The sequence below is a fragment of the Equus quagga genome, chromosome 4 (assembly GCF_021613505.1).
Source record: "Equus quagga isolate Etosha38 chromosome 4, UCLA_HA_Equagga_1.0, whole genome shotgun sequence".
Classification (NCBI taxonomy): domain Eukaryota; kingdom Metazoa; phylum Chordata; class Mammalia; order Perissodactyla; family Equidae; genus Equus; species Equus quagga.
The window spans coordinates 26,950,568-26,963,820 of NC_060270.1; the positions used below are offsets into that span (position 1 = coordinate 26,950,568).

Genomic DNA, 13,253 nt, shown 5'->3' on the forward strand with positions numbered 1-13,253 from the left:
TCTTTTGCTTACTTTGTTTCCTCAACCTCTCATTCACTAAAGTAACCTAGGCATGGCTCTTTTGATTGCAAATTGAGTCAAACTGTAGCAAAATGGCTGACCTAAGAACAGTTCCTTTTGCATATAATTTTCACACTGTAAATTTACCAAAATTTCAATGGTTGTAGATCTTTTGGTACTATTGGTTCGGTCCACGCTCCCCATCTATGGGGGTAGGCCCCTTTGGCAATGTTGATACTAAGTGACAGCATCCCCCGTCAGAGCTGATTGGATCAGAGACAGGCACTTGACTAAGTTGGACCAATCAGATTCTCTTCAGGGACTTGGAACTTAGACACTGCTCGTTTTGTTTCTGGAATTTAAATGGGCTGCCAATGTAGCCCTGAAAGGTTAATCTTTCTGTCAAGTGAATGCCATTATATAGAGAGAAGCAGAGACAAGTGACCACAGGGACTCGTCAAGAGACAGAAAGTGCAGCTGCCTTGGTTCTTAATGGCTTCCCTGGTTAGAGACTCAAGTGAAGCCCAGCTACATTTCTGCTTTAGATTAAGAGAGAATTTTGCCCTGCATAACCCCCACCACGCCAGCCCAGCAATCCTGAGAGTAAATTTCCCTTTTTGCTTAGGCAGTTTGAGTGGCCATTATCAGCAACCAAAAGAAGTTTAAGACTGATGTTTCACTCTTGCTTTAAGTACTTCTTATCTTACACCCACAGAATTATTCAGGCTCAGTAGCTAAAATGATGCTGTACTTGGGTAATTTTTCAAAAGATGCTTCTAAAACCTCCAGAGATTGCCCATGATTATTAGTCCTTCCTGACATTTTAATAATCATTGGCTAAGCACAATATTATGATAATGTTTTCATTTCATAAAACAGTGGCACACAAGGCACCTTAGGGGATGTCTAATTCAACCCCCTCACTTTCAAGTAAGGAAACTAAGGCCCAAAATGGCCAAGAATCTTGTCCAGTGCTGGGATCAGAACCTTATTTCTGTCAATACTCAGGCCAGGGTCCTTTGCCAATGAATGTTTTAGGGGCCAAGATGGTATTTTCCTTTCCTTAAATTCCAAATGAGATCACTAAACAACATTTACCAATTGCCTGCTTAATTGGTCAGGACTCTCTAAGTTGCAAGTTAAAAATCCAGCTCAAATAGCTAAGCAAAGATTCTATCTCTTCACCTCTAGGAAAGACTTTCCACAAGGTGGGGCACCATAGACTCACATCCTATCAGCTTAGCTACCTGAGCAGTACATGCCGACTATCCTTGGACTTCTGAGTTATATGAGCCAATGAATTTCTTTTTATTCCCTTAAGCCAATTTGAATTTGGTTTGTCACTTACAACAAGCATTCTAAAACCGAGTTTATCAAAGACACAAGGATAATGATACCCAATGAGATGCTCCCTTCAAAACTCTGAATGTAAGAGTAAGCAGAAGCTGAAAGAATATGCAGAGAAGGCAGCAATTCAGGCCATGATAAAAATGAACTTACTCTTGACACACTATGTTGGCCTCTAATCTTTACCTCTTCTATAACTTCTCTACCTTACATCTTCTGCTTAGTCAGAGTTTCTGCTTATTCATGACTTCACCTTATTCTTGGTCTCACCCGTATGATGATCTGGATTGCTACATAATATCCTAACCTGATTTGACCCGGAACCTTTTTCCCAGAAACAGCAAAAGGTAAGTGTCAGCAAAGCCTCCTGGGCTTTAAACAGAACAAGCAAGAACAGGTTTCCTCTTTCAACTTGGTAAGGCTCCTCATGACATCCTAGGATCCAAACTAACTCACGTTATAACTAATGTGGTAACCACATTTGGATCAGGATGTGGGTTTCCCTCAGGCAGGAGGCTTGACAAGACAACCAAGATTCTCTGCAGATACCCAATTGTGCCTGAAATTTTCCTGGATCCTCAGGTTCATTAATGTCTCTGAGTCTCAATTCCTGTGGCAATAAAATGGGGGAAATCACCCACTTCACTGATTTGAAATAAGAAATGAAATATATGTAAAATGGCTGGTACCTGGTCTGTACTCAGTGAATACTGGTTCTCTTCCCCCAAATTTTAATATGTCATTTACTATATGAAGTATTACCCAATTATTTTCTTTTGCTCAAATGTCTTAAAATTTATACCATGGAATGGTATTATTCTACATACAACAAACAGTTTAAACAAAGAATCAGGATTTTTTTTAACCTAAAAAAAGTTTTGCTGCAGTTTTTCAAATGTTTTTATTGGATTTAAATCCCATTTAAGGGATATACAGATACAGAGCTAGTTTGATCAGCTACTAATATATTTTGGCATCCCTTTATTTTTGTACTCAAGAGCCAGTTCACTTTTTCTCCATGTTCAATACTTAGCTTTGGTAAAATTTTGCCATGCTCTTCATCTGTTACTGAAGCATTAGCGTTTCCACCCTGCTTGGTATAAGTTGCTCTTTTAGTTTTCTTCCTGTGGGTATGTTTTGTAGGACTCTTCTGTTTTTTCTCAACTTCACTGCTTACATCCCACAATATTATCTTCCCATCATTTCCTCCAGTAAGCAGCAAATAGGATTCTGGCAGAAAGCAGACCTGGGATACTCCCAAAGTGTGTCCCTTAAATCCCAGTTCCTGTTCACACTTGACTCCCATCACCTTAAAGATTCGAACCTTACCATCTTCTGCACCACAACTAAAAATATTGCCGCACGACGCCACAGACACTGAGTGAGCTAGAGCAGGGTTTAAAAGCTGACCAGGTGATTGTGGGCTTTCCATTTCTTCTGTTTCCTCCTCCTGTAAATTTGTAATCCAGAGTGGCCGGGCTTTCTGAAGGTTCCACAGCATCACCTTTAAACAGAAGTTACACAGTCAAACAGAGTTCTAGCCTTTTTGCTCAACTATCATGCTTATTCCACTTCTAATAAAACCATCAAAGTAGCCTGAGAATGATTAGTAGGAGACACTTCCAGTAACATGAAAAAAAAAACACCTCAGATGGCACTGCAACATGCCAGTGGAATGCTACCCTGGTACCCAACCTAGAATGCCAATTGGCAGTAAGGTACACTTTAGAAAACAAGCTCCTGAATAACTTTTGATTAAGAAATCAAAGTGCAATCCAAATTCTTAAGCAGTTGCCAGTTTCTTTAAGTCATTCTACCCTCATCTCTGCAAGTAAAATGAAAGATTATGAAATTTATTAATTTTAGTCTATGCTGGTTACAAGTAAAAATGCCTATCAACTAAATAAACTAAATCTGGAATATCACTGAAATAATTTCTATCTGGAATGCTTTTCCTTTCCTTTCACATTACCCTAATTATCCATCCTAGGGGCTTAGCTCAAGTCCCTGTCCCTTCAAAGAGGCTTTCCTAACTATTCCAGCCCACTTCTCTCTTTCCTCTATTTAACTGATATTCTATTAATTGACGTATACTACTAACTTGTCGGTTTCTTGAAATTTAATTCATCTTTGCTAATGCCTGGCATAATACCTGGAAAAGAGGAGAAATTCCAAACACATGTGTTGATTAATTTGACATCCTGGTATATTTGGCTTTTTGTTTTTGTTCCCCACCATGATCTTGGACCTACTAAATTGATTTAAATGAAATGTTAATTAAAATGTATTTAAAACAAAACAATAACCTTCGTGAATTGATTTTACTCTATAATGTACTGATTCATTTTCTTCCTGGAGCAACTAATTTGAAAAGGAAAATTTTTTCATACTTTCAGAGAGAATAGACAGCTTTATTTTACCATCTCATATTACCCCTGAATTATGACTCATAATTTAAAATGGATACTAGGATAAGCATGACCTTGTTCAGATAGTCAAAAACATAGAGCTGAATTGACAAGATTATTACTGCTGATGATATTAAGGATTTGGTTTTCTGTTCAGCGGAACTTGTCTCAACTCCACCTACTTTCAAAAGAAGTGACAGCTAATAACACTTATATTTTGTTTCCAGTAGGAAAAGCACTGAAAATCCTTTTGGATTGGATCTATAACATTATACTAAGTGCCGGCAATCACTATTTGGGTGAAGTCAAAATACTAACAAACTGAAATAAAGTAAAACAGTATCAAAAAATATAACAAAAATGAATGGTACTAAAACTTGATGTGGAAACAGCCTCTATAAAAAAACCTGAACACAAGGAAATTGGACATCCCAGAATCTGCTAGCTTAACTGTTTTGGCAGGTATCCCCAAGTTCTTTCTTGCACAGCTCCCATAATGCCTGGATTATATTTGTCCTCCTTAGACACCCAAACATGAAGTACATCCAAATGTTTTCAGCAGCTTAAACATTTTTGTATTTATTTAAATCATCTAAACGTGCTGATAGCCATCCCAGATTCTACCAATTCAAGAATCATTTTCAAGTACTGAAGATTCGCAAATTGTTCCTGCCTGGACATTCTCTTCATAGTTCTTTACTGTTCCTAACTCCCAAAGATTCCAAGGTGTTTCACAACGTCTCAACTACCTGTTCAAGTGGTATCACCCTAAGTGGGAGAGCTGGAGATACCGAAGGAAAGAATACAAGAGCTTGGGGGTTTTGGTCCTATAAAACTTTAAAGGGAGAGAAAGTGGACAATTGGCAAATGTTCAGAAGTGAAAGCAATCATATCAAAGTGACCCTGCTCAAAAATTTCTCTCCCTACCAAAACATTTCTTTCCACGTAAAAGATTCAATGGCAAAAAAAAGCGCCTCCTCCATGTGGCATCCTGATTCTTCTTTGTTTAAAGATTGGCACCTGACCTAACAACTGTTGCTAATCTTTTTTTTTTTTCATTCTTCTCCCCCTAAGACCCCCAGTACATAGATGTATATTCTAGTTGTGAGTGCTCCTGGTTGTGATATGTGGGACACCGCCTCAGCATGGCTTGACAAGTGGTGCCATGTCCTCGCCCAGGATCCGAACAGCGAAATCCCCGGCTGCCAAAGTGGAGCCCACGAACTTAACCACTCAGGCACGGGGCCAGCCACAGCATCCTGATTCTTAAGTGTTGGTACCAGTGATCTTTCAAATACCAAAAAAAGAAGAACAAACCTTTGAACCATTTATTTTCAGATGCGAAAGTGAGGGGGGAAAAAATCAACACGTATGTTACAGAAATATATGATGGTTTCAAATTTCCAAAGGTCTTTATGAGAAAAAACTATATTTGAGTGGTGGGTACACAGGTATTTATTTAATATTATTCTTTATACCTTTATTTATGTTACGTTATTCTTTATACATTTATGTATTATAAATATTATTTTGTACTTACTTAACAAAAAAATCAAGCAGTCTTAAATGTCTTAATAAATTACACTTTGTTCTTAAGGTCCCTGCCTCTTTAAGCATGCTTTGCCTAATTATTTAAACTTAGCTAAATCAAAGGATATAATTTTTATAATTTCTATAATGACAAAGATAGGTGTGTTGAACATATCTATTGTGTGTGGCAGTAATTCAACTCCTGCCTTGGGATAAAATGCATTTGCTCAGAAAGAAATAACTCTCAAAATTAACCTGACAACAACTCCCCTCCACAATTATGCCTACATTCTTGGACTCCCCCACAGGCTGGGCTGTTCTTCAAGTTTAGAATACTGGATAACCAGGTTTTAAGAAGTAAACTGTGGAAGAAGTTATAGTTTCAACTTCAGTTAATGAAGCAATTTCTTAAACGCATAGTTGTGCTGTCTTACCCACTGTTTTTATACCACAACCCAGTGCAGAAGTTAATCTACAGTGAACTTTTAGCAATTCTTGGCAGTCAAATCAAATAAGCAATTACCTAAGCTTTCCTTTCAGAAAATATTTATTTCCCATACCATTCGCTAACAGCTGCCTGCTACTAAAGCATCTTGCCCAGAACTGAGGGCAAAAAGATAAATTCTGGATGCCACTTCTTATCTAATATTAAGAATACAGGTCATTTTTGCACACCTAATTGTTTACTGCCATGCCTAGTAGTTGATTAATGAACCAATGATTGAAAACTGGTATAGCTTAAGGATGAAAGAACGACTAATCCAAGAGACAATGAGACACTGTACAGTCTGCCTACTTAAAACAGATATCCACCTGGTTGTGCAGGTCTTTCTGTACAACCAAATAGGCAGATTATCACTACTAAGATAGAAAATGTCGGAGGTTTATAAAGGACTTGGTTGAGATCTAGGAGCAGAAAAGAAGTTTAGAGGTAATAGGGTCACTGTGCCCCATAAACACAGAATAATTCTCAATAGAGGCACTATAGACATTTTTGGCAGGACAAATCTTTATTGTTTAGGGACTGTCCTAGCACTGCAGGATATCCACTGATTCTGCCTACTTGGGGGAGGGGTGAGGCAGTAATAGTGACAACAACAAAAACCAGCCTCATCTACTTCCAAATTACGAAGGGGGGTGGAGGATGGAGGAGGGAGTGGGAAAGGTCACTGGCCAAGAAGGCAGAAAGACAAAGCCTTTGATGCTATTAGAGAATCACGGAGTCTTAGAAGAAAGATACCGTGTACAGTTGAGAATGTAGATCAAATGCCTAGCGCAGTGCTGGGAACACAGGTCATTAATAAACAATGGTTCTTTTTCTAGAAGCCATCTGTTCCTAAACCAAGATGATTTTCTACCACATTACTGATGATATTCTGCTTGAATATCTCTGGTGTCACAGAGAAAAAAACATAAGCTTTGGAGTCAGAGAGATTGAGGTTTGAATCCCAATTCAGGCAGCGGTGTGGACACAATTTGAATCTCAGTTTCCTCATTTCTAAAAAAGAAATAATAACTATCTATCACAATGTGATTAGAATGCAGACTTATCTATGTAAAGCACTGGCAAGTATTAAGTGCTCACCAAAGAGACGCCGTGATTCTTCTCACTCCAGTGATAGGAGATTTACTCTCAGAAGGAAGCACATTTGCTGTGGGAAAGTGGAAGCTATTTGAAACCTTTCTTTTATTAAACCAAAATCAGCTTCCCTATGACTTCTACTTAGACCAGCATATTCCACTTTTTCCCCTCATGAAAACCAAGAATTAAACACCTCCAGTTCCCCACACAATGGGGTTTCTAAATACATCTACTCTCCTGATGGCCTTCCTCTGAATTTGGGCTAATTTGTGATGTTCCCCTCAAAACTCAGCATTGAATACAATGCTCTGATCCTGGTCACCAATACACAATATTTCAATTAATGCACTTCAGAATTTTAAAGTAAAAACAACAGATCCAGTCCAACTTTTTTTTAAACACAGAGTTTGCAGAGAGTGATAAACTCTGCCTTCAGCATGCCCCTTCATTTGAACAGATGTTTAGAATATTTGAACTCTCAGGTTTCAGGAATGTATTAAAGCATAAAGAAAGGAAGACCAAACGATTAATAATTACTTTGTAAATAAAATCTACTAGGCTTTGTCAAGTTAATATTAAACATGCAGTAGAAGTAAAGCTTATGGTTCATAAATAGGTAAGACATCTTAGTAGAGAATAGAAAATGCAGATATATTTAGCCCAATCAATAATTTGATTCAGTTAGCAAATTCCATTTAGAAATTACTCAAGTACTCTCTGCAAAGCATCACCTGCATATCCAGTCCACATGACACCAGGCTCTGAGGCCTTTGAGGCCGAAAAGCTACAGACGAACAGATATTGGAATGTCTCTTCAGTGATCTGCTAACTTTCTTATTTTCCAAATCCAGGATTTTGATTGCCCCGGAGTCATCAGCAGAAGCCAGCAGGTTTTCAGTTTCATTCAATGAAAGACAATTGATTTCTTCTTCATTCACATGAAAATGGTCCAGGGAATCTTTGAGGGACCTTACGTCCAGTATGCTAATGGTTTCTCCATGTGAAGCATAGAGCTTCGTGGGGTAGGAAGGAGAGAATAAGACACTGGTAACATCATTAGCCCCCTGGAAGTGTGTGTGTCCTAATGGGGTTCCATCTTCACCCCAAACCATGAGATCTCCACCCTCTGCCCCAGAAGCCACTAGCCCTTCTTGACTTGCATTCAGGCAGAGAATTGGAGAAGAATGTCCACCAGTCCACTTGAGTGCCATAATGGCCCAGTAGACTCTGTGAAGAGAGAGAAAAAACTATAATCTCATGTTTTATATAAGAACTTGACAGTAGGAGACAAATGCAATAAGCAACACATCACTTAAATATTTCTAAAAGACATCTAAGAAAACTCGATCAACCAAAAAAGACATTTGAAGATCAAGTCCACAAAAGCCTAGCTGAACACAGGGCTGAGGGGCACCTGGCTGGCACATGCCTAAGGCTTCCCTTGCAATCAGGTGCCCAGGTAAGCTAGGTTCTTCAGCCTGTGATATGAGCCCACATAAGAATAAACATTAAATATATTTATTTTAAGTTAGGAAAAATTCTTTTTAAGAGAGGGCTACACAATCATCAGGATTTATCTTTTATTTGAATAATGTTTGAGAGAGTGAGCTCTGGAGCTAATCTCTGGGTTTAAATATCTGCTTCCTATCTGGGTGACTTTGGGCTAGTTACTGAAGCTCTCTGTGATTCACTTTCCTTCTCTATAAAATGTGGGTGATGATAACACCCATTTCATAGTATCAGAGAGGATTAAATGAGATAATATACGTACAGCACATTGAATAGTGCCTGGTACACAATGAGTGCTTGACAAATATTACCATTATCATTTTTCCTATTTTTATTAGGCTGGTCAAAGTGGCATCATATATACTACACCAATGGTCCTCAAAATATGGTTTCCAGTCTAGCAGTATATCACCCAGGAATTTGTTAGAAATATAAAGTGCTGGACCCCTCAAAAACTCTGGGGTAGGGACCCAGTGATGTGTTTCAACAAGTCTTCCAGGTGGTTCTGATGCATGCTGGAAGTGGAAAACCTGTACCACACCAAGAACCATCCAGGGAACTGGAACCCTTGGGTCTTACCACCAGAGGCTAATCAGTAGGTTATTTAATTTTATTCTCAAAACAACCCTGCTAACTGGTAATTATTCCATTTTACAGATGATAAAACTGAGTCTCAGAAATGTTAAGTAATTTACATAAAGTCATCTTGCCCTTAGGATTTGTATATGGGGTCCAACATAAAGGGATCCCAAACTTTTAAATAACAAAGACTCTTTTCTAACAATTCCACTTGACAACAGTTTTACTTGTTAGTATTCTTTGAAAGTACAGAAAATGACCAAAAGCTACTAGTAATTACTGCTTTTAAATGCATTCACAAATTTTTAATCACATTATCACCTGTTTGTGTTTATACAACAGTAGTAGCTATGTTCGAGATTTAGATTCCGTATGCCAGGCATCCCAGATCTATAAACCTGAATTGCCATATAATACTTACCTGCCTTAACTACCTATTGGGCAAAACAAACAAGAAATCAGGGCAATTTATACAACTCTAAATGGTCACACAAAAGGAAGCAAAGAAATCGATCTGGATAAATTTAATTTTTCCTTTTACAAGCCAAGGGAGAGTTATCTAGTGAAAAACTGCCATAATTGCTTTACTATTTTCAGACATGATACTCGAATTTAGTTGAATGACACAGAGATAAATTTCCTAATATTGAAAAAGCATTTAAAATAATCTGGCAATCTGCCTAAAGTTTCTATTCCCAACACAAAGCTTACTTCCTCCCACTTTGAGCCAAACACAAAAAAATCACTAACTACACTGCAAAAAATCACTAATCTACTAGTAATCAAGGTAACAGAAACATGGTCACAAAATCAGATACAGCAATTTTCATAAAGATAAAATGAAAAAAGACAAAAAGATACACGTTTTATTTCAGCAGAAGCACTCAAGTAGCATCTAGAGGAAACTAATTTGAGCAACTAAGTTTTAATGGAGACGTTTGAAGAGGAAATGACTCAGAGGAAGGTGAAGACAGGGAACCCTGGTGGTTTGATTTTTGCTGACAAGTACTGAAATACTAGTTAAATAATTTGCTACCATAACAAAGTTTGCCATAACATGCCAAATGTTTCAGATAAACCAAGAAAAAGGATACTTAAAACGATTTAAGATGAAAGGTATTCATATTATTTAGGCTTAGGAACAGCCATCTATGGTGACTATTGACTTATCATACGATGAAGATGATATCCTACCTTAAAATATGAAATTTGAATTAACCACTGAAAAGGCCAAGTTACAAATAACTTTAATTCTGTTACGAATTTTAGAGTACTGATCACTTATTTCCTAAGTTTGAGTTTTAATTTTTCTAAGGTGAATCAACTTTCAAGTCCGGAAGTGGGCCCTCTACAGCTTTAGGATTTGGGGTGAATACAGATTTTAGATCCCTGCTGGGAGTTTAGGTTTTCTCTAAGACAAGATGAGGCAGGGTTTCTAGTACTTGTATTTCTCCATCTCAGATCTACCCACAGCGGACTAAGTAAATGTTGACTGGCAGGTAAGTTTTAGCAGATTTTTTTCTCTGATATAATTATTTTCTGAAAAGATTAACTCAATTTTAAAGATACATTTGGTTAAGCTCCAACCCAAAATGTTAGGTCAGGCAATAAATGGATTTTGTACTTAAAGGGACTATTATAGACAACAACACAGGTCCTGTAAATTTTTCCATAACGGAACCAGTAGTAACTCTTGGTCTATTAATCTCACAAGACCAAGGCCAGCTCCACCTTAACCTTTGTGCACTTAAGAGTAAAAAACACTAAACTTCTGGGGCTGGCCCGGTGGCGTAGCGGTTAAGTTCCCACATTCCACTTCGCGGTGGCCCGGGGTTCGCCAGTTCGGATCCCGGGGCAGACATGGCACCACTTGGCAAGCCATGCTGTGGTAGGCATCCCACATATAAAGTACATGAAGATGCGCACAGATGTTAGCTCAGGGCCAGTCTTCCTCAGCAAAAAGAGGAGGATTGGCAGCAGTTAGCTCAGGGCTAATGTTCCTCGAAAAAAAGGGAAAAAAAATACTAAACTTCTAATCTCATCACCACATAGATAATATCTATTGATCACCTAGCTAGTCGGAAAAATAAAAATAAAGACCTATTATGGGGAAAATTAAGAAAAAGAGTTGGGAAAGCCCCAGAAATCCATACACTCTGATGCTTTAATTTTAGTCAATCAATATTTACCATGCAGTGTTTATTAGTGACTCAACCAGAGCCCTCCACTCACTGTTCACTTAGTCTGCAAAATTAAAATTATTTGAAACACATGCAAAGGCCACCATCAAAAAGTGTTAAACAATCAGACTGCTATGGTGGAAGGAAGTGGGAAAAAATGTAGATTTAATATCTAGGTTAAATCAAAACAGTCTTTCAGAAATGAGCTGTCAAGCAACTGTTTCTTATTTTTCTCTTGCTGGGACTGGAAAGCCCATCAGAAATAGCTACATGCCACTATTCCCACATTCAGGTATCAAGTCAACAAGCTTCTCTTCACATATGCAGATGCCTAAAGAACCAAGCACAACAATTAATCATATCCTATTGTGAATAATTACAATTAGATAATAGATTCCTTCCAACAGCTAATGATCTCTACTCTAAATACTCTGCTCCAGTCTTATCTCCACACACCCATCTTTTTTAAGTGTCTGTACTTTTAAAGCTGTTCGTTCTGCCTGGTTCTTTGCCCCCTTCACAGAGGGACCAACTCTACTTATCCTTGAAGACTTAAAAGAAACCTAAGTGTCTTTCCAGATAAAACTTGGTCTTCCTTCCTTGGATGTCCTATGGCTGAAAGCTGAAAAATGAATAAAATTCCCTAGTCTGAGTTCACACTATCATTCAAATAATACAGTGAGGGAGAGTTACAATCACTATAACTACACGTCAACTTTTCTTCACGTTTGGATTTTCTAAAGTTGGCCACGACGTGGAGAAACTGGATAGCAACCAAAGTGACTGAAGGGCTGCATTACTGGCATTAGCAAGAATAAAAAGAATCTGGGTTACTAAGAGTGGAGAAAAAAACATCTGGGAAGAAGGGAAGGGAAGTAACAATCAAACACCATATATCAGAGAGTACAGAAGGTAGCTGTTATTTTTTGTTTTTACTGGAGAAAAGAAATGGATTATACACAGCAGGGGAGCTTCTGGAAAGATTTCTTACTACATAAAGACGAGACATTGGGGCCGGCCTGTAGCCAAGTGGTTAAGTTCTCACGCTTCACTGCGGTGGCCCAGGGTTTCGCCAGTTCGGATCCTGGGCGCAGATACGGCACCGCTCGTCAGGCCACCTTGAGGAGGCGGCCCACATACCACAACTAGAAGGACCCGCAACTAAGATACACAACTATGTGCGGGGGTGGGGGGGGGGGGGAGATAAAGCAGAAAAAAAAGAAAAAGACGAGACAGTGGAGTCGACTGTCTCGTGAACCCTATTATTATAATAATTGCTTATTACTTACCTCAGAGTCGTTTTGAGAATTGCATAAAAATCCGCAGAAAGGACCCTAGTAGACTGCCTGGCTCACATGATAGTTATTATTTTCTCTTACTAAGCATTCTTTAAAGGCTTTCAGAAAACTTTTTGGGCCACCCAGGACAACGCAGTCTGATCGAATAATGCTGAAATTCTTTCCCTTCCAAAAAGCCATCTATAATTATAGCTTCCACGTCATTCTCCCGATTGGACTGTCTAATTAAATAAAAACACATTGCCTTAATCCGCCTACTAATGCACGAAAGACTGAGATAGGCTACGTTTAGTCCAAAAGAACGTAGCACTTAATAAGCACTTCAACGGCACTTTAAGGTTAGCCAACCTTTGCGCGCGGGGGCGGGGGAAGGGGTACGGAGGAAGGGAGGTTCAAATGCGGCCACCCCATTTTCCGAATATACGCTGGGACACACGTGCTGCTAAATCTCGGTACTTAGAACGAGAGGGCCTGAACAGGAAAAAGATGACCTTAGCTGCCAAAGGTAAAGAAAGATCCAACTCAAGCCAAAGGCGGCGGAGCTAGGAACTGGCTAGCAAGGTAAGAGAAGTTTCCTACATTAGGTTGGAGTCTGAAGCTGGGACCTAGCTAACATAGGGAAACCTCACAGGAAAAGAGGCCCAGGAAAGCCCACGAGGGACCGCGCAACCAAAAAGAGGAAAAGGCACCGGACGACAACCACCAACCCACCGGCGCCAGCCTCATACCTGCGCTTCCCGCTTGCCTCCTCGGCGTCTCGTGATGACGTCACCCACCAGCGCCCAATCCCAGCTAGCGTTGGCCGCCCGGCGCCTCAGCC

General features: G+C 39.1%; 1 protein-coding gene across 2 annotated transcripts; it reads right to left on the bottom strand.

Annotated features, from left to right (window-relative positions):
• Positions 1 to 1,440: 1,440 nt before the first annotated feature.
• Positions 1,441 to 13,238, bottom strand: WDR53 (WD repeat domain 53). Of its 2 annotated transcripts, none has more exons than XM_046658810.1 (3): positions 13,162 to 13,238; positions 7,599 to 8,094; positions 1,441 to 2,851 (listed from the first exon to the last, which is right to left on the bottom strand). In XM_046658810.1, exons 2-3 carry the CDS (start codon positions 8,076 to 8,078, stop codon positions 2,258 to 2,260), a joined length of 1,074 nt encoding a protein of 357 aa, XP_046514766.1. In that variant the 5' UTR covers positions 8,079 to 8,094; positions 13,162 to 13,238; the 3' UTR covers positions 1,441 to 2,257. The 2 variants fall into 2 exon arrangements, with proteins under 2 accessions (XP_046514766.1, XP_046514765.1); XM_046658809.1 differs by lacking the exon at positions 13,162 to 13,238 and adding an exon at positions 12,425 to 13,155.
• Positions 13,239 to 13,253: the final 15 nt, after the last annotated feature.